Here is a 21,494-nt window from a genome sequence, read left to right as displayed (position 1 = left end):
AAGCCATCAATACTAGAAGGTACAGACCGTGGAAAGGTTTCCCCAGAAATGGCTTGTTAACTAAATGTACAGTAATATAAGAGTTATCAGTCCCAATAGAGAAGTGTCTGAGCACTTGCAGTTTCTTTTCATTTTAATGCAGGGATTGTGCAGTAGTGGACAGCCACGTAAGGACACATGCAAAGCTAATGCATGTAACATACAGAAAAGGAACCTTTCAAGCGATACATGCACAGGAATCTGTGAAAGGCATGTTTTGGGCAGCACGGTGGCTCAGTGGTTAGCACTGCAGCCTTGCAGTGCTGGGGTCCTGGGTTCCGGACAACATCTGCCAGGAGTTTGTATGTTCTCCCCGTGTTTGGGTGGGTTTCCTCCGGGTTCTCATGTTTCCTCCCACATTCCAAAGACATACTGATAGGGAATGTAGACTGTGAGCCCCAATGGGGACAGTGCCAATATCTTCTGCAAAGCACTGCGGCTAATATATGAAAATCTACCTGAGGCAGTTGAGGTAGAAGCCTGGTCATCCTCTGGCTGAACTGTCTGACGTACAATTCTGTCAATCTCCATTATATCCATCCATTGGCTGAGTTCATTTTTCAAGTCGGCCAGCCGCTGCTGAGTGGCGATTTTCTCTCTCGCCAGACGTTCCATTTCGTGTTCATATTCCTTTTCTTTCCTTTTAAGACTCTAAAAACCAAGAAAATAATTATATAAAAATTTCCATTGAGTATGCACTAAAATAAATAAAAAGTGAGAAGTCTAATGGTTATGGAGAACATCGTGTTTGTATGCCAGCAAGAATGGAAGCAGATCTGACCATTTAGTTGGAATGCTAAAAGCTACATCAGACGAGTAGCTTAAACAAGCAATAAAACGTGGTCGGAAATATCTCCAAAGCATATTTCATTTTGGTTAAGTAGAATTGAAGAAACCTTAATGTGAGAATCACTTCATTCGTGAAAATTAAAATGATACAAAATAATATATAGCTCCTCTGTTCTATCGAGTTTCTATTTGATTCATAATTAGAATTTGCAAGTTACTGGGTCTGCCAGTGTTTAGAGGGAATATGTCGGTAAGATCAATCCCCCCCAACCACATACACGGGCATACATGACTTTGACATGAAAATCCTTTGACACCTTCATATATCTTTTATCTGCTGCTGCAGTCTTGAGACATTAGCACTTTCATTCACTGGCAAATTACTTGATAGGTGGTTCTTTGCATGACAGAGCAATTAATGAGCCTCTGCCTCCTCAGGGAGATTCCGCTTAGAATCAGCCTTTTGATTGATAGCTCAATGTCCGATTTCCTTCCCTGACACCGGGCGTCACACGGGCAGATCTACCAATCAAGATAAAGAGGCTTGTGCTAGGCAAGGAAACAACATAGGAGGCAGTAGCTCCTTAAGGGCTCTATCAAAAGCCTAGAGAACTTGACACCACATTCGTGTATGCATGAAAATAGTAACCACTCAGTAATGTAGCGACAGATAGAAGATATAAAAGTCTTGATGGATTAAAAGGGAATCTGTCAGCAGGTTTTTGCTATGTGATCTGAAGAAAGCATGAGGTAGGGGTTAAAGCACAGATTTCAGTGATGCCTCTCTTATCAAGCTCCAAAGTTTTGTTTGCTTACAATGATTGTTTTAGCACCAGGAACTTATTATTACTGGTACTAACTGGTCGCATGAGCCCTGGTCCAACACGCCCTATCCTGTGATCGGCAGCTCACCATTTATGGACATTGTATATACACAGTCTGATATAAGCAGGCGCAGGGTCCTCGGCTCTGCTGTATTGCTACATCTAAAACTTCTGATTAGGTTTAACTAACTGCTACATTGCTGGATTCAGCTTCAAAGCAAAAACCTGCTGAAAGATTCCCTTTAACCCCTTAACGACCACCGATAGGCCTTTTAATGGCCTCAGTTAAGGGTACTTATTCCTCAGTGCCAGTTTTTAACAACGCTGAGAAATAATGGTTCAGCGCCCCCCCTCCCCCAGTGTTGGAAAATCGGAGAACATGATTCGGGTCGATTTTTACCATACCCAGTCTTGTAATGACAAAAAAAAAAAAAAAAAAGGCAGATTTCCCATTCATTTCTCTCTCCTTTGATATGATCAAGCATACCAGAGGAGAGAGAAGTTGGGTCCCCTGAGCCTTAAGGGTGAGTGCACACGCTGCGGATTCACCTGCGGATTTTTCCATGCGGATTTGCAGGTAAAACTGCAGGTGAAGTGACCTGCGGTTTTCCTGCGGATTTGCCAGCGGTTTTCCCTGCGGATTGACATCTGGACAATGGAACAGGTGGCAAACCGCTGCGGAATCCGCAGAAAGAATTGACATGCTGTGGATTTAAAACCGCAGCAAATCTGCACGGAAAAATCCGCAGCATGTGCAAAGCGGATCTGAAATCCCATTGGCTAACATTGTATTGTACAATGTCTGCGGAACTGCTGCAGATCCGCAGCAGAATCCGCAGCGTGTGCACATACCCTAAAGATGTTTTCCAAGCTGAGAAGAAAAGCCTCTACTCAGAAGTATAATAAGATAGTCCTGTCCAAAAATAATGACCAAAAACTGTGCCACACAGAAGCGGAGACTGTCTTGCACTGAATGACTACAGCATTGCTCCTTTAAGACTGCCATCCCTCAGTGGGGACAGACACACACGTGTCAGCGAGCACGTCACAATCCCTCTCAAATATGCCGGCCCTCCCTTAAGCCTCTTGCTCTTTTTTTTTTTTTTTTTGCCGGGAAATGAACTGGACTGGTGCCAGGAGCAAGCTCTGCCCCCTGCGTGAGTGCATTCCATGTAAGGCTTACACCAACCAGCGTGCCAACAGCCCTCATCCATGTGCTCGGAGCGGCATGTCGGGCGCAGAGCCCTGTTCACCCAAAGTTGAGGATTACAAGAGAAAAAAAAAAAAAGTGATACCGGGTTATCCAGAACCATGTATGTTGTAGAAGTAAAAAAGAAAAATCTAAGCAAAAATTCAAAGCACATCGGCTCCTCCATCAGAAAAAAAATGGCAAATACTAAGAAAAACCCACATATTACCGGGAATGTCATCTCACCGACTGCTGACTGAAATTTTTGCATTAAAATTTCCAAAAAGAACAGATTTGGGGAAAAAAAAAAAAAAGGAACCCATACATTGAGTGCTTGTTTGGAGTCTGCATGAAACCCCCAGGAGGTGCCCGGCTAACAAAATATAATATAAACTTCATTTTTCCATTTGTACCAAGTAAGATTGGCTTCAGACCATGTCTGGGCCTCCATTCCTTATTCCGTGGGTTTCCTTTTGGAACCCAACGAAAGAAGGGATTCAGACTCACTGAATACAAAGCCGTAGACGTCAGTCAGGCAAACGGAGTAACAAAAAACGCAAACCAGTGTTATAGTAGACTACATTATGTCCGGCTTTAAAGATGTACGCTGTCTAAAAATTATCACAAGCTTTCAACTTGCACATTTTAGATTCTGCTGGTCTAAAATAGGTCTATGACTTAGCTGGGGGCACTATTGAATGTGGTTTTTCATTGGTTCAGATAGAAGCCCCCTATGGAGCCAGTATTGGGGGCCTGAATGTAGTCTGAATTCAGTCTTAGTGTGTCGTCACTCATGTTACAATAGCCTCTAAGGACAGCCTAGCTACGCCTGTTCAATCAGGGCAATATCTTGGCATCCACAGTGCGGTCAGTTTCATCGGTAAACATGGTCGAAGGGTAAGTACCTCCCAGTGGGAGGAAATGACTAGTCACAGCAGTTTGCACTTGATGACCTTTGCATTAGGGGGCGGTGGTCATGTAAGGATGGAAAATATTCAAAATAGTTACCAGAGACCAGAAGCGGGCGCCTTCTGGATATACAAACTATGCTGGAATTGTAGAAACCTACAAGACTTGAAAAGTAACTGTTCTGTCTTTGGTTTAAAGACCAAGCCCAAAATCAAAACAAAAAACAGTAAAATAGGTCATTTTTTGATGATGGATTCCCTTTAAGGAGAAGAATTGGAAGTGATGTAACGCGTGTGCCTAATAATCACAGTGTTTCCAGCGACACGGTCACACAGCACATCTGTAATAATCGATCTGTCACAATTCTCAAATCCTAAAGAACAACCGTCACTGAACCGAATGGCAATGATGTCTACAGAAGTCATCAATCCTTCCTCTATTTCCTACGTCTCTTAATTGGATGGCCGGGACTATTAATTCCGTGTTCTTTGGCTATATGACTACACAATGTGCATGTGGTCGTAACACTGTTTATTTTCCCTTTTCAGGGCACTTTTTAGACGCGACACGTTAATGCTCTGGACACAACGTGATTGTGAACTACATTTGGTTTATTGACCTGAAGCACTTGTGATTTATACATCTACCTCCATTCACCTCATTTTGTTACGTAAAATAGCACAGACGACCATTCTCGGCTATGTAGAAGGATATGGTAAAAATATATTTTTTTTTTAGATTAGGAATCTATGTACCTTTGAGCCATCATCCTATACTGTGTATCCAGACTTGGTCTGGCCCACACGAGAATCCTCCGGTGGGCCCCTGTGCAGGAGTCGGCCACCACCCTCTTATATGAGAAGTACTTGGCACAATATACTTGAATCACTATGTACTGATAAAGGCAGCATCTCATTCATTTTGATATATACATTTGTGATTGAGGATAATGTCCTATTTGATTGAGGCTGAATACTGGGGCCCCGGAGTTGGTTACTGGTGGGCCCTTGGCACCCCAGTCGGACATGGTGTGCATCCCATAGAAGGCTCTGCTCTCACCATGAGCTTTTGATGTTGCAGATTTTCTGCACAATTTTGGCACTTATTAGGCTACGATCACAAGTTCAGTATTCAGTCAGTATTTTACAGCAGTATTTGTAAGTCAAAACCAGTTGTAGAACAGTCAGAAACAAAGTATACCATATTTACTCAAGTATAAGCCGAGATTTTCAGCCCTTTTTTTAGGCTGAAAGTGCCCCCTCTCGGATTATACTCGGGTCATTGTCCCAGGGGGTCGGCGGGGGAGGGGGAGCGGCAGGAGCCGGCGGCTGTCCCATTATACTCACTCCCTCCTGGCGCGTTCTCTGCACTTGCCTGCTTCTCAGATGGTGTCCGGCACCAGCAGCTTCTTCCCGTGTTCAGCGGTCCAGTGGTACCGCTCAATAGAGTAATGAATATGCACACGACTCCACTTCCATAGGCGTGGAGCGCATATTCATTACTTTAATGAGAGGTGTCACGTGACCGCTGAACACAGGAAGAAGCTGCTGGCGCCGGAGCCCATCGGAGAAGCAGGGAAATGCAGAGACCGCACCAGGAAGGGGTGAGTAAGATGGGGAGGAAGGGGGGAGCCGTGCATACACTGGGGAGGACTCCTAGCCGTGCATACAGCAGGGGAAGGACGGGGGAGCCACATATAGCAAGACAGGGATGAGGGGACCATACCTGGCTTATACTAGAGTCAATAAGCTTACCCAGTTTTCCGTGGCAAAATTAGGTGCCTCGGCTTATACTCGGGTTGGCTTATACTCGAGCATATATGGTAATCATCAGTGTCACTTCTGTATTTGTCACTCACTCCATGTTTTGGGTTACAAATACTGATGCGAAAAAAACTCTCCAAATACTGAACGTGTGAACATGGCCTTAAGTGGATAAGGTTGCTTGTGATTTTTCTAGTGCATGTTTTTAACCCTGCGTTTTTGCCTCTGGTCTGTATGTCGTGATTTAAATAAATCTGCTTTGTTTTTGATACTTCCTGGTATTTAGCTTTGACGTAATTATTGATATACTTAGGTGTGGATTACATGTGTTTTTGTTGCGTTTCCGTACTAAAATCGTACTTGTGTTTTTTACCTGCGAATTGTCTGCATCTAGTGCAAGTTTACGGGGAAAATCTGCAAATAAGACTCGGCGTACCCGAAAGAGAAACTGACATGTTGCGGATTTGAAATAAACACCGCAGGTCAGTTTACTCCGAGAAACCCTCATGGTGGGAGCGTAGCCTGATAAAGGTTTGGGCTCCATTGCCTTTATCACCCCCTTCAGGACAGAAGATCACAATGCCGCGCTGTCCAAACATTTGTTTTCTATTTCATCAATAAGTTCAAAATGAGATTTTGCTACAATTATTAACGTGCTATTTATTAACCGGTTCTGCTCTCAACTGTAAGTGCTGAAATGTAAATGCTCACAATGCGTCTATAGAGACCATGAGGTTGTCTGACATGTTCCATTGGCGGAATCCCAGCACGTTTCCAGGGAGACAGAACGGAGATATTGCCTTGGAAACTGCCTCGGCTGAGTTACTTCTTACGAATAAATACTGCATCAATTTGGGTTTCCTCGGATTACCCTTTATTGGAAAGAAAGATTGAACCCCCCCCCCACCCCCCGCCGATCAGGGTTACAATGTCTTCCCTGACCAATGTAAATGACCGGAGGTTTACCGCAAAATAATAATGCGCGCTATAGAGAATACATAGGGTACATTGTTCACTGTATGGTCAATCCTATTAAGTGATCCAACAGCAGCTTTTCTTACTTTTTCCCTTCCTCCTGAGTTTACAGAGTGATTTTAGCACAAATTTTTCTATTGAATGAGTGGCGATCTGACACATACTGTCAGTCTTCTGATGGCCAATAGTAGGCAAAAAAAGATTTGGCATGTTAAATTCCTTATCCTATTGAGTGATCATTTAACACTGGAAATGTTCTATGTAAACAGGGTAATGTACTGTCACATGGCAATAAAAAAAACAAAAAACTAGAAAATGGCAAAAAAAAAGTCATAGCATTAAAAAAAAACAACAGCAAAAAAAAAAAAAAACAACACAAATTAGGGTGTGTGCAGACGCTGCGGAATCCGCACGGATTTTGCAAAAACCGCAGATAAACCGCAGGTCAAAAGACCTGCGGATTATCTGCGGTTTTGCCTGCGGTTTGGTCCTGCGGATTCCGCAGAAAGAATTGACATGTCACTTCTTTCTGTGGTTTCAAAACCGCAGCAAATCCGCGCGGATTTTTCCGCAACGTCTACACAGCGTTTTTTTTTTTACCATTCATTTGAATGGTACTGTACACCGCAGCTAAAACTTTTAGCTGCGGGTCCGCAGCGGCCGGAAACGCAGGAATCCGCAGCGTGTGCACATACCCTTAAACAAAAAAGAAAAGTAATGAAAGGTTATGTTCACATCTGCGCTGGAGGCTCGCTGGACGTGGAGGAGTCCAAAAATATCACCCTAAGGAACAAAGATTGGACACATTGAAATCCAGTATGCCTGATCCATTGCACCATGCCCTCATATTTGGCATCAGGGGATAATTTTACTTTTACAAATTAGATGGTCAAGATGATATCGGAGGGGTTGGACCAGGTTCGTCTAATGTGTGCGGACACCTTTACAAATAATAGTAATAAAACATCTATCACAGATTTGTGAAGTTCTATCAAATACAGAAGCCTGGAGGTGGGGAAATATTCACTAACTCCTCTAAATATTGCTTCTAGTTCACATTTTAATAGTTATATTTAATATAAAATAAAAACTGAAAAAGCAAAAACAAAAAATTTGTGGAATATGTAAAAAAAAAAAAAAAGAAATAAACCCGCTTTATGCAGTAGCACCTTCTCTATCAGGTCACAGTAAGTGTCATGAGCTCACCGAGAAGAAGAAGAACATAATAGACAACCGATAGATACAGCTGGAATTTCCTGACATAAATTAGGACTTGGTGTATCACCAGGAAACCCTGGCTGTCTGACCTTGTGTCCTGTGCTTATGTAGGAAGGAATATATATATCTATCTCTCTCTCTGCTGGCCAAGCAGAAATAGTATTCTATCCAAGGGAGAATTAAACAGAACACCGAGCCACAGGGACATTAAGTATTATTTTCTAAATCTATTCTCATTGAATAGATCTTTATCACATAAGCTCCTCGTACTTGGCTTTATAACTAGGTCACCGACAGCTAGAGACCTCTTTCTTCAATTTAGCCAACAGACTGTCATTTCTTTGTTGTTCTTCTCTTCCACAACCCTGTCTGTGAAGGGGCGAATAGTTGGCAAGAACCCGTGCAGGGGTCCCCTCTCCACAGGTCGTACAAACACAAGTGTGAGGAACTGACCAAGGGATCAGGGAAGGGCACATAGAAAACAAGTACCAATATTGCATGTCCCAAGTGATTAAAAGGGCCACGGCACCCACCAAGGAACTCTGATCTCTTCAAATCAGTTGAATGAAGGGGTGGCGGGAGGCAGCCCCCCGCTGATCAGATATTACTGACCTATACTAAGGATATGCAAAGTTATTAGTATTAAAAGGTCAAAAAATCCTGTAAAAGGTTATGGTAGCCATATCAAGCTTTACAAAGGGGTCAGAGTTTAATCTTTGCTATGAAGCGCCTTCAACTATCTGGACACCTCAAAACAAATTTGCGCCAGCAGGGCATATTCAGGTTTAGGTAACTATCTAAGAAATAAAGTATTCCCATAGGTAAAGACATGGAGAACGGCTTCCATGCCTCTATATGGATATTCCTATGGGTACAAAACTGTAAGATGTTTCTAATGATAGATCAGTAATGGTTCACTAGGAGCGGTGACAGCAACATGGAAACTTCTTTACTATAGTTACATCATTTTTCTGAGCAAAAATAAGCTTGTCAAACGTTCCTGCCTAGTGTCAGCCTACAACGTGAAGAGACAGGCAGGCATCAAAGAAAGAGGAGCCCCAACCGGCCAAAATCCCTCCTCTCCAGATAGCACGATTCTTGGTCTGACCGTCATAGGGGCCGATCTGTAGACCTACAGCATAACACCTACTTTGTCCTATATATCATTTAAAAATATATATTTATATGGCAAGATTTTTCTGCAGTGACCCACTTATTCCCTTTCCAGTGTGCCGAACAAGTAAAATCAATGAGACATCCTGCGCCTGTAAACTCTCAGCATACGATTATGCCTTGCAGACCAAACAAACCACAAGCACCTTCAGCCGAGGACAGCCAAGCCACCCCCTAAAGACGAGCCCCACGCTACCCCCTAATACTACTACTAATACTTCCATGCTGCTAAAGAAAGCCTCCCCATTAAAGGCTCACAGAGTTTCAGGCTTGCAGAGATTTCCATCATTCCTCTTAAAAGTCTGGTCACTTGCTTCTCTGTCTCCTCAGCAAATCGTTATTCTGGCCACATTCTTTATGATGAAAAGGGATTGTGTCTGTTGCTTAGGAGCAAGTGATGAGCAACTGACAGGGGTTTTATGGAAATAAAGCTGAAAGGATCATTCCCCTCTCATAGTGCTAGAATTCCATCACTTTTGGTGTAGGGCTGACTTCTGCCTAGGTAATTCAGGGCTGTGGCCCCTGCACGGTCTTTCTTGCATAGAGGTGCCCAGGCCACCTGATGTGCATGGTCTATTCATGTGGATGGCGCTGGAAGAAAGTCACAGGGCCACAGTGTTGCTGCTGCCCCTTCTCAGGATCACTTGGGATGCAAGAGGTCTGACGCCGACTGGTCATAAAGTGATGGCGTATCCTAGTGATATTTTAGGAGATGAGTGGGTATATGGACAAGGCCCAGGAGCTAAGCAGCATCACACCCCACAGATGCCAATTCTATTATAAAGCCAACATCTGCATCGACAGTAGCGATAAGAGCTGAGCTCCCATCACTGCAGCCAACCACGTAAATGCCACTGTCAAATCTCCGACAACAGTGTCTAAGGTGCATGGTTTGTCGGGTGTGGCATTCCAGGCTCCCATGGCCGTCTTCTCAGCACCACAACACTATCGCTTGGGTGCCAATAAGTTATCATGACGGTCAAGGGCCTGGTGAAGGCCCCCATGACTGCCGGGTCAGCTGTATTGCACTATATAGAACAAAAGCATTAAACATAATAAATAAAAATTAGAATGACATTGAAAAAAAAACCCTCACCAATTCTTAGCTGTTCCAGTTTCCCTGCTGGTCTCTACTTTTTGGTCTCTAATTGACTGCTCAACCTATCACTGGCTACGCGTTGACCCAATATCAGTCTGTCATGGCGACAGAGAGAAGGCCAGAAGGGCACCAGGCAATATCTCAACAATAAAAATCCTGCTGCCATCTCTCTACCTGGTGAGATGACTAGACAATAAAAAAAAAAAAAAAAAAAAAAAAGCAAAATCGTTTTGTAGGACCATGGTCCAGCGGACACGTCAGCATTTTGTGGTTGTTGAACAGAAGCCCTCCTACCTGCCAGAATTACAGATCCTCTTTTGGTTAGTCTGTCCGATGTAAAATTATCAACATGACGTCAGGTCGGCTATTCTGAAGAGGAGTCAGGGATGCCAGCCGGTAGGTTAGAGGGCCTTGAGTCCAGCGACCACAAAATACTGATGTAGCTGCTGGATCAGGGTCCTGCTAAACAGCAGTGATGTATCATCCATAGTGATGCACATCCTACGCCATCCATTTAATGATGTAAGCCCATTAGTTAAGGGACCACTCTGATGCTTTTTTTTGTGATCTTTGTTAGCAATCAGCAATACTTACCCGACGCTATCTGCTGCCGTTTCCAGCGCTGCTCCAGTCCTCTCCTGCATCATGTGACTGCAGCTCTTCTCTTGCCGACTCACACAGCCAACCGTTAGTTTGTGAGACTCAGAACAAGGCCCTCAGAAACTTACATTAAGAAAGGAACGATCATTGACTTCTGTTCTGCACAGAGACCGCGGTGTTAGCTAGCGGTCAGATTTGCGGTCACATGATTCTGGAGAGGGCGCTGGGCTGCGCTGTAAACGGCAGAGGACAGCAATGGGCAAGTATTTCAATGCATACAGTGAACATACATTACTGATGGCCAACTGATGGGAAAATAAAAATATCTGCTGGGGTGCTGCGTGAAGAGTTTCCATTGGCCTCTCAAGTTTTTTATACTTATTTTGTCTACAAGTTAACGGAGAAAATATCTCCGAACCGTGTCAATTAGTCCAGTCATCTCTCTGGAAAGGATAACGGAGCCAAGAAACAGATGAAGTCTGACATTTTGATCTTATTTGATAGACATCCTACAGATATTGGAATAAAGGAATAGCAGGGTATAAAATTAACTACATACTGGCCAAAAAAAGCAGTATAGTAATGAGCATCATCTCACCGCCTAAACACGACACAAGCTATTCTATCACCACTGTAAACCCGTCCCGGTATATAGTTTTACTAGTAGATGAGGCAAAATGCCATTTTACAGTTTACAAGCCAAGGCAGAATTTAGTTTCTCTGCATTACAACCCCCATGTGCAGAGTTCGCCACCACAGATCAAGTTTCACATTTCCTCTTTTACTTCTTCCGACGTAAAAAAAAAAAAAAAAAAAAAAAAAAAAATATGTCTAATCTCCCCATTGCTCATCATTCCATAGATTCCGTGGTGGAAACGAGAAACCTGGCAGATAACCAGCTATTTAATACAGCCGCCCACACTCGGCACTAAACTTTTGCCATTTACGCAAACAGAACACAGACGCCATGCTGCCCGGGGATGCGATTCTCTACTAGTAAACAGAGAGCTCGACGCCAAGATCCGGAGCACATGCCACGCTGCTGCAGACCACACACATACCCGTACACCTCCGCTGAAGCGCTTTGTATGGCGGCAGGAGCGGGCACAGACAGAATTGGGCCTCTGTGCAAGGACAATAATCGTTCATCATAATAAACATTTCCACTTGTTTTGGAGGTAGAAGTGGCCCCTTTTGCCACTTGGGCCCCTGGAGGTTGCACCAATGATATGTCCGCCACAGAAACATGGGGAAACTGAAAAAGGAGACCTCTACATACTGCAAGTCCAAAAACAGCATGAAAAGAAGATCGCACAAGCTGATCATCTGGCGGACCACCAGATATTGCTCTACCACCATTACTGCTAAAGGGGATGTAAATATATGCAAACAGAAAAGTAGTATGGCAAGATAAAAGATTTACTGCTATGGAAAAGGCTTAAAGAAATTAATTAGTTATTTTAATTTTTTTTTTGCGTGACAAATATGGATATATTTTAATATCGTCTTCATGATCAGTCGATTTTTTTTCCCGGACCTTTTTCCCTGTAGCCATAACTTTGAGTTTTCCATCTACATTGCCGCGTGAAGGAGTGTTTTTTTTTTTTTTTTGCATGATGAGTGTTTGCTTAGAACGACATTTATTTTACCATATAATGTACTGATGAGCGAGTGAAAAAACTCCAAACCAGGGCGCAATGGTAAAATAAATAATGACGCTATTTTTTGTAATGTGATTTTTTGGGGTGCACGTTGTGTGACAAAGATAACGCGGCAATTTGATTCTTCAGGTCAGGACAATTACAGCTCTTAGATACCCGCTGTTTACATTGCATACCAGCGTGCTCGCTGGTCCTGATCGCTGGAGGGGCTGTCTATGTGACAGCTCACCAGCGATCAGCTATGTCCCAGCGATCCCATCCACGTCGCATCGTTGGTGGGATCATTGGGACATTGATGCGTGTAACGGGGCCCTAAGTCACAAAAGGTCATTGCTAAAGAAGCCGGCTGTTCACAGAGTGCTGTATCCAAGCATAGTAATGGAAAGTTGAATGGAAGAATAAAGTTTGGTGGAAAAACACTGCAGCATTCTCCTCACACTACACACTGCGGCATTCTCCGCACGGTGGCATTCTCCACACCCTACACGGTGGCATTCTCCGCACGGCGGCATTCTCCGCACTCTACACGGCGGCATTCTCCGCACCCTACACGGCGGCATTCTCCGCACCCTACACGGCGGCATTCTCCGCACGGCGGCATTCTCCGCACCCTACACGGCGGCATTCTCCGCACGGTGGCATTCTCCGCACCCTACACGGCGGCATTCTCCACACCCTACACGGCGGCATTCTCCACACCCTACACGGCGGCATTCTCCGCACGGTGGCATTCTCCGCACCCTACACGGCGGCATTCTCCGCACCCTACACGGCGGCATTCTCCGCACCCTACACGGTGGCATTCTCCGCACGGCGGCATTCTCCGCACCCTACACGGCGGCATTCTCCGCACGGCGGCATTCTCCGCACCCTACACGGCGGCATTCTCCGCACGGTGGCATTCTCCGCACCCTACACGGCGGCATTCTCCGCACGGTGGCATTCTCCGCACCCTACACGGCGGCATTCTCCGCACGGCGGCATTCTCCGCACTCTACACGGCGGCATTCTCCGCACGGCGGCATTCTCCGCACCCTACACGGCGGCATTCTCCACACCCTACACGGCGGCATTCACCACACCCTACACGGTGGCATTCTCCGCACGGCGGCATTCTCCGCACTCTACATGGCGGCATTCTCCGCACCCTACACGGCGGCATTCTCCGCACCCTACACGGCGGCATTCTCCGCACCCTACACGGCGGCATTCTCCGCACCCTACACGGCGGCATTCTCCGCACCCTACACGGCGGCATTCTCCGCACCCTACACGGCGGCATTCTCCGCACCCTACACGGCGGCATTCTCCGCACGGTGGCATTCTCCGCACGGCGGCATTCTCCGCACCATACAAGCTGGCATTCTCCGCACAGCGGCATTCACAAGGCGGCATTCTCCGCACGCCATTCACAAGGCGGCATTCCCCGCACGACAGCATTCTCCGCACGCCGCACAGCGGCATTCTCCACAAGGCGGCATTCTCCGCACCCTACACGGCGGCATTCTCCACAAGGCGGCATTCTCCGCACCCTACACGGCGGCATTCTCCACAAGGCGGCATTCTCCGCACCCTACACGGCGGCATTCTCCACAAGGCGGCATTCTCCGCACCCTACACGGCGGCATTCTCCACAAGGCGGCATTCTCCGCACCCTACACGGCGGCATTCTCCGCACCCTACACGGCGGCATTCTCCACAAGGCGGCATTCTCCGCACCCTACACGGCGGCATTCTCCACAAGGCGGCATTCTCCGCACCCTACACGGCGGCATTCTCCACAAGGTGGCATTCTCCGCACACTGTATGTTAGTATTATTTGCATGCTCTAGAATTCTTTAGCCTTCTAGAAGCTGGGGTCCAGGATTCCATGCGGGCGCGGTATTGTTTCTGGAACCTCTAGCGCAGCATTACCTCGCCCTGAACTAGGTTTTGTGTACGCCTCCACAGGAATGTCCTAGACGGAATGTGACGGATGCGGACGATCCGTCAGGGTGTAGGGGTGACAGACAGAGGAGCTGTGGCCCCAACTAGAAGTTACAAAGACGACTAGTAGTAATCGTGCACTTCCCTGCGCCCGCCCTGGCTGTTCCATGACGGACTACACGCCATTCGATCCCTTCATAAAGAAGCAGACTACGACGTCATTCCCCATCTCCATGCAGTACAGCAGCGCCGCTGTTCGCCGTGTCGCCGACAGGGGGCAGCACCATCACTACTGTGTCATCGCGTAGCTATGGAGCGGCCCCACCCCCAGTCTGACCTCAAACACAGCAACACGCGTTGCGGGTCTCGTGTGGCCGCTGGCGCCGCATCCCCCTCCCCCCCTCCTTGAGCATCAGCCATTGGGCGGGGCTTGAGCTCGGCTGACGTCAGCGGCTCGGGGTAGCCATGTGCTCTGTGCGCACGTGGAGCGGGGCGGAGATGACGCCCGCGCTCTGCTCCTCGCACATACTTTTTTTTTTTCTTTCTAGGCGCGCTCACGTGATAGCAGAGGGCGGGGCTTATGAAGTCACGCTCAGTAGGCGGAGCCAAGTCGTCTGGAAACACCATACACGACGTCATGACCTCAGCCACCGCCTCCTCACACATGAGACACACAGGCGGCTGCGGGGAGACACCGGCGGACAGCACGGTCGGCATCTCCAGCCAAGTAGTGTGTGACTGACGGCCTCCATGCTGGGACTTGTAGTGCTAATGTTGCACGCAGATTTATGACTGCGGCCACACTCACACGTTCAGTAGCTGTAAGCCACAACCATGAGAGGAGCAATCAGAGGAAAGCATAATAGAAACCCCTCACCACTCCTGTATCACCCACTCCGGGTTATGGCTTACAAATACTGAGGTAGAAAACTGAAACACTGACCGTGTAATCGAGGCCTTAGCACCGATACGGCACAGACAGGGCAACCCCACAGACACGGGGAAAATATTCATACACGCACCGCTGCAGCCGATCACACAGCTGCAGCCAATCAGTGCAGGCAAGAGAGTTATGGGGGATCTCTGCACTAAGTGGCTGGTAACTAGCGATTATGGACCGGGATAAGCGTAATATGGCGGATGTTATACTATGGGGGGGATGTGCCCTGACACACTGCCACAGCACCACAGCTCTGCTCACCGCCCATGCTACAGTCCTGGCTGATAAAGCGGTCGTCTCCCCAGACAAGCCCCATATTATCCCACATAAAATCTCACCGGCCTATAATTTGTTGCTGGCGCCATTTTAATGGCCTGCGTCTCCTGTGAGCCTTGCAGCCTATCGGTGTCCGCTTCCCTCAGACATCCAGAAGAAGACGTTAAAGCTGCCGCTGGTGTCTGACCTCCTCGGGATGTCAGCTATGTCCGAAGGAAGCGAGAAAGAAGTGGCTGCAGGGCTCAGGTGACATCACAGGAGATACACGGCCCCCGGAAGAGAGTACAGGCTGATATAAAGTCACGAGGGGGAATATGGTGATTGAGAAGGGCTTGTCAGTAGTGGACAACCCCTTTAAGGCTATGTGCACACATAGTTGGAAGTGCTGCGGATTTTTCCTCGCAGATTTTAAAAAATCCGCAGGTCAAACTACCTGCGGTTTCACACCTCACGATGGATAAGGTGTGAAACCGCAGCAGAATCCACACAAAGAATTGACATGCTGCGGCTTGTAACCCGCAGCAAATCCGCAACATGTGCACAGCGTTTTTTGGTATTACCGTTGAAAACAATGGTACTGTACAACGCAGCAGAAACTGCTGCGGACCGGCAGGGCCAGAAACGCTGTGGATCCGCAGCATGTGCACATAGCCTAAGAGGAGTCGGTGGCGCCGTTTGCAGCTCTATCAGCTTCCGCTCTTCTGAGAAGGTGTTCTACGAGATTTTGGAAAGTTTTTCCCCTTCCTGCAGAAAGAACAGTTTTTGAGGTCAGACACTGATGTTGAAGGAGAGGCCAGTCCCTCCATCTCAGATCTAGTTCATCCCAAAGTGTTTGATTGGATTGAGGTCAGGGCTCTATACAGGCCAGTCAAGATCCCCCACACCCAACTCTACCAATATGGACCAGTCATGGGGAACAAAACCCTGCTCATACAAAGTTGGGAGCTACAATTGTCTTATGAATATCTTCTAAGCTGACGCTTGAAGATTTCCCATCACTGGCACTAAGGGGCCGAGGCCATCCTGAGAGACGACCCCATAATATCCCCCCTCCACAAAACTTTACAGTTAGCACAATAGTCAGGCAGGTAACGTTCTCCTGGACTTCACCAAACCATCAGACTGCCAGATAGAGAAGTGACCATCACCGCCACAGATCACATTTTCACTCCTCCAGAGTCCAGCAGAGACATGCTTTACACCACTCCATCCTACGCTTGGCATTGTGCTTGGTGATGTAAGGCTTGCAGGCAGCTGCTCAGAATCAGGAGCGGCATGAATCGAAGCCTGGCTGTATGATTGCAGCTAGGTATAGATTTCTTTGAAATAGATTTGCCCAGAGAGGAGACTAGTCCAACTCCTCTGCAGGGGACGGACAGGTCTCCTGCGATGGGAAAGACCTGTCAATCACCTCTAGCAGTGCAGGGAGAAGCAGGCTGGGGGCGGCTCCAAACAAGATGGTTCAGCTACGAACCAGACTAATCTTCCATATTTTCTCGTCACCACTATGACGAGCAGACTGAGCAGTCAAGGAAGGCGACCTTCTTTACGGTACAAGGGTTAATGTAGCCAACGTTGAGAAAGCGTGACTCAGAAAGCATCCTTGGCTAATGAACCTCCTACCCCCCACACAGCTTTAAAATTCAAAGCAACATGACACTTGACAATCCTCAGCACGTAAAACACACAGCACGAGATTATGTGTTCTTTAGTTGTCTCTGTTTTAGGGGCTAAATGGATTGGAAAACAGAATTATGGCTAAATTCACACCACATGTGCAGTTTACAGTCAGCGTATGGGCTGAAATTGACAGAATTTAAAGCGTATCTGTCACCAGGTTTACGCTGCACTAGGGGAAGGATAAAGTAATGGCAGAGACCCTGATTCTACTGTTGTAGTTTTTTTTAATCAAAAGTATTTATCAGCAACATCGTGATAGAAGCACAGGGGTCCTCAGTGTGCATAACCTGCAACTCCCCCGGCCACTGACTGACAGTGATGCCCAGTTTATGGAGCCAGTTGTTATTCAGTGGTACAGGAAGCAGGAGCCGAAATTCATAACTGAAGTTAAAAGGGAACCGGTCACCAGTTTATTTTCCACCTAATCTGGGATAAGTATAATGTAGAGAGAGAGAGAGAGACTCTGATTCCAGTGATATGTCACTTACTGGGCTGCTTGTTGTAGTTTTATTGAAATCATAGTTTATCTGTACGAGTTATATATACCTAGTGGACTACTAAAGCCGCTGCAATGTAGTCCTCCATATTCATGAGCTTGCATAACCCTGCCCCAAAGCCTGAATGGCAGCTTTCTGTACACAGAAAGCAGCCAATCAGTGGTGTGAGCTCATCAAAAGCTCTCCATAAAATGAATAAAATGCACAGCAATGTCTAGACGACACTGCTATTATACAGGTTCCATCTTATATCATGTCTGTTAATTAGTGTTGAGCATTCCGATACTGCAAATATCGGGTATCTGCCGATATTCGCTGTATCGTAATTCCGATACCGAGTACCGATATTTTTTCAATATCGGATACCGGATTCGGAAGTCCCCATAATGCAATGAGCCACTGTTGTGGCTGTGATTGGCTGCTGAAATGATGCCATCATGATGCGCGGTCTGCGCAGACAGCCGGGGGTCTGTACGGGCCTTTGTCGGCTGCCGCGGGTCTGTACGGGCCTGCCGGGGGCCTGTGCCGGCTGCCAGGGGGTCAGTACGGGCCTGCCGGGGGTCTTGTGTGTGTGCAGGCATCGTCCGATGGGACTACAAGTCCCATCGGGCGATGCCTGCTACAATGACAGTGATTGACACATTAGCCAATGATGGGACAGTAGTAGTCCCATCATCCGGCTAATGTGTTGAATGTAAAAAAATAAATATATATTATAATATATATATATATATATATATATATATATATATATATATATATATATATACACACACACACACACACACACACATATACATACACATACATATACACATATACACACACATACTACATATATACAACATTCATACATACATACTACATACTGTATATACTACATTCATACAACATGCATACTACATTCATACTACATGCATTCATACAACATACATATATGCTACATTCATACAACATACATACATACATACTACATACATACAACATGCTAGACATACAACATACATACTACATACATTACATTCATACATCACATACATACTATATATACACATAGTACATACTACAGACATACAATATACATACATACATACATACTACATACAATACATACATGTACATATAACAGTACATACTCACCATCACGTGTCACTTTGATCCCCAAAGCCAGTGTCATCTGTGGAAAAATATGAAAATAAAAAACAAGCAATATACTCCCTGATCCACAGAAATCCACGAATGTCCCACGCCGATCTCCCGTGGAGAACAGCAGCATCAGCTGATGCGACCGCTCTCTACGGGGCTCCAGGAATACAATGACGGGTGGTAGGTATCCTTCCGCACTGTAAAAGAAAAAATAGTCCCTGGTCTCACTTTATGGCAAAAGCTGCGTGGGAACTTTCTTACACAGCAAAGCCAAAAGTGAGACTAGGGACTATTTTTTTTTCAGTGGCGGAGGAATACAGTGCGGAAGGATACCTACCTCCCGTCATTGTATTCCTGGAGCCCCTTAGAGAGCGATCGCATCAGCTGATGCTGCTGTTTTCCACGGGAAATCGGCGTGGGACACTCGTGGATTTCTGCGGATCAGGGAGTATATAGGTTGTTTCTTATTTTCATATTTTTCCACAGATGACACTGGCTTCGGGGATCAAAGTGACAAGTGATGGTGAGTATGTACTCTATGTTATATGTACTGTATGTCTATATGTATGCATTGTATGAATGTATTGTATGTAATATGTATGTTGTATGTCTGTAGCATGTTGTATGTATGTAGTATGTATGTTGTATGAATGTAGTATATATGTAGTATGCATGTTGAATGAATGTAGTATATATGTAGTATATATGTAGTATGTATGTATCTATGAATGTAGTATATATGTAGTATGAATTTTGTATATATGTAGTATGTATGCTGTATGAATGTAGTATGTATGTAGTATGTATGTAGTATGTATGCAGTATACTGTATATGTAGTATGTATGTTGTATGAATGTAGTATATATGATGTATGTAGTATGTATGTTGTATGAATTTTGTATATATGTAGTATGTATGTATGCTGTATGATTGTAGTATGTATGTTGTATGAATGTAGTATATATGATGTATGTAGTATGAATTTTGTATATATGTAGTATGTATGTAGCATGTATGTATGCTGTATGAATGTAGTATATATGTAGTACAGTCATGGCCAAAAGTTTAGAGAATGACACAAATATTAATTTTTACAAAGTCTACTGCTTAATTTTTTCTAATGGCAATTTGCATATACTCCAGAATGTTATAAAGAGTGATCAGCTTAACAGCAATTACTTGCAAAGTCAATATTTGCCTAGAAAATTAACTTTATCCCCCAAAACACATTTCAACATCATTGCAGCCCTGCCTTAAAAGGACCAGCTAACATTGTTTCAGTGATTGCTCCATTAACACAGGTGTGGGTGTTGATGAGGACAGGGCTGGAGATCAATCTGTCATGATTAAGTAAGAATGACACCACTGGACACTTTAAAAGGAGGCTGGTGCTTGGCATCATTGTTTCTCTTCTGTTAACCATGGTTATCTCTAAAGAAACACGTGCAGTCATCATTGCACTGCACAAAAATGGCCTAACAGGGAAGAGTATCGCAGCTAGAAAGATTGCACCTCAGTCAACACTATCGCATCATCAAGAACTTCAAGGAGAGAGGTTCCCTTGTTGCCAAAAAGGCTCCAGGGCGCCCAAGAAAGACCAGCAAGCGCCAGGACCGTCTCTTAAAAGTGTTTCAGCTGCGGGATCGGGCTACCAGCAGTGCAGAGCTTGCTCAGGAATGGCAGCAGGCAGGTGTGAGTGCATCTGCACGCACTGTGAGGCGGAGACTTGGAGCAAGGCCTGGTCTCAAGCAGGGCAGCAAAGAAGCCACTTCTCTCCAGAAAAAACATCATGGACAGGCTGATATTCTGCAAGAGGTACAGGGAGTGGACTGCTGAGGACTGGGGTAAAGTCATTTTCTCTGATGAATCCCCTTTTCGATTGTTTGGGACATCTGGAAAACGGCTTATTCGCAGAAGACCAGGTGAGCGCTACCACCAGTCTTGTCTCATGCCAACTGTCAAGCATCCTGAAGCCATTCATGTGTGGGGTGGCTTCTCAGCCAAGGGAATGGGCTCTCTCTCAGTCTTGCCTAAAAACACAGCCATGAATAAAGAATGGTACCAGAATGTCCTCCAAGAGCAACTTCTCCCAACTGTCCAAGAGCAGTTTGGCGATCAACAATGCCTTTTTCAACATGATGGAGCACCTTGCCATAAAGCAAAGGTGATAACTAAATGGCTCAGGGAACAAAACAAAGATTTTGGGACCATGGCCTGGAAACTCCCCAGATCTTAATCCCATTGAGAACTTGTGGTCAATCATCAAGAGACGGGTGGACAAACAAAAACCTTCAAATTCAGACAAAATAAAAGCATTGATTTTGCAAGGGTCAACACTGCAAATATTGACTTGCTGCATTAACTCATTCTAACTGTCAATATAACCTTTTGTTACTCATAATATGATTGCAATTATATTTCTGTGATAAAAACATCTGACAAACACACAAAAACTAGAGGGCAGCAGATCATGTGAAAATATAATATTTGTGTCATTCTCTAAACCTTTGGCCATGACTGTATGCTGTATGAATGTAGTATGTATGTATGTATGTATGTATGTATGTATGTATGTATGTATGTATGTATGTATGTATGTATGTAGTATATATGTAGTATGTATATATGTATGCTGTATGAATGTAGTATATATGTAGTATGTATGAATGTTCTATGAATGTAGTATATATGAAATATGTATGTAGTATGTATGTTGTATGACTTGTATATATGTAGTATGTATGTAGTATATATGTGGTATGTATGTATGTATGTATGCTGTATGAATG

General features: G+C 45.3%; 1 protein-coding gene across 2 annotated transcripts in view; it reads right to left on the bottom strand.

The window, feature by feature from the left end:
- The window catches only part of MNT (MAX network transcriptional repressor), a 103,464-nt gene that overhangs the window by 7,313 nt on the left and 74,657 nt on the right, over positions 1-21,494 (bottom strand). For both annotated transcript variants that reach the window (XM_073565604.1, XM_073565603.1), the window contains one exon: positions 498-690. In XM_073565604.1, the coding sequence (XP_073421705.1) occupies positions 498-690 (193 nt within the window). The remainder of the gene's footprint in view (positions 1-497; positions 691-21,494) is intronic.

The sequence above is a fragment of the Dendrobates tinctorius genome, unplaced genomic scaffold, assembly GCF_039654945.1.
Source record: "Dendrobates tinctorius isolate UK_male_01 unplaced genomic scaffold, ASM3965494v1 ptg000016l, whole genome shotgun sequence".
Lineage (NCBI taxonomy): Eukaryota > Metazoa > Chordata > Amphibia > Anura > Dendrobatidae > Dendrobates > Dendrobates tinctorius.
Note: the sequence above shows the minus strand (reverse complement) of the source record. Positions and strands in the feature narration are given on the sequence as shown.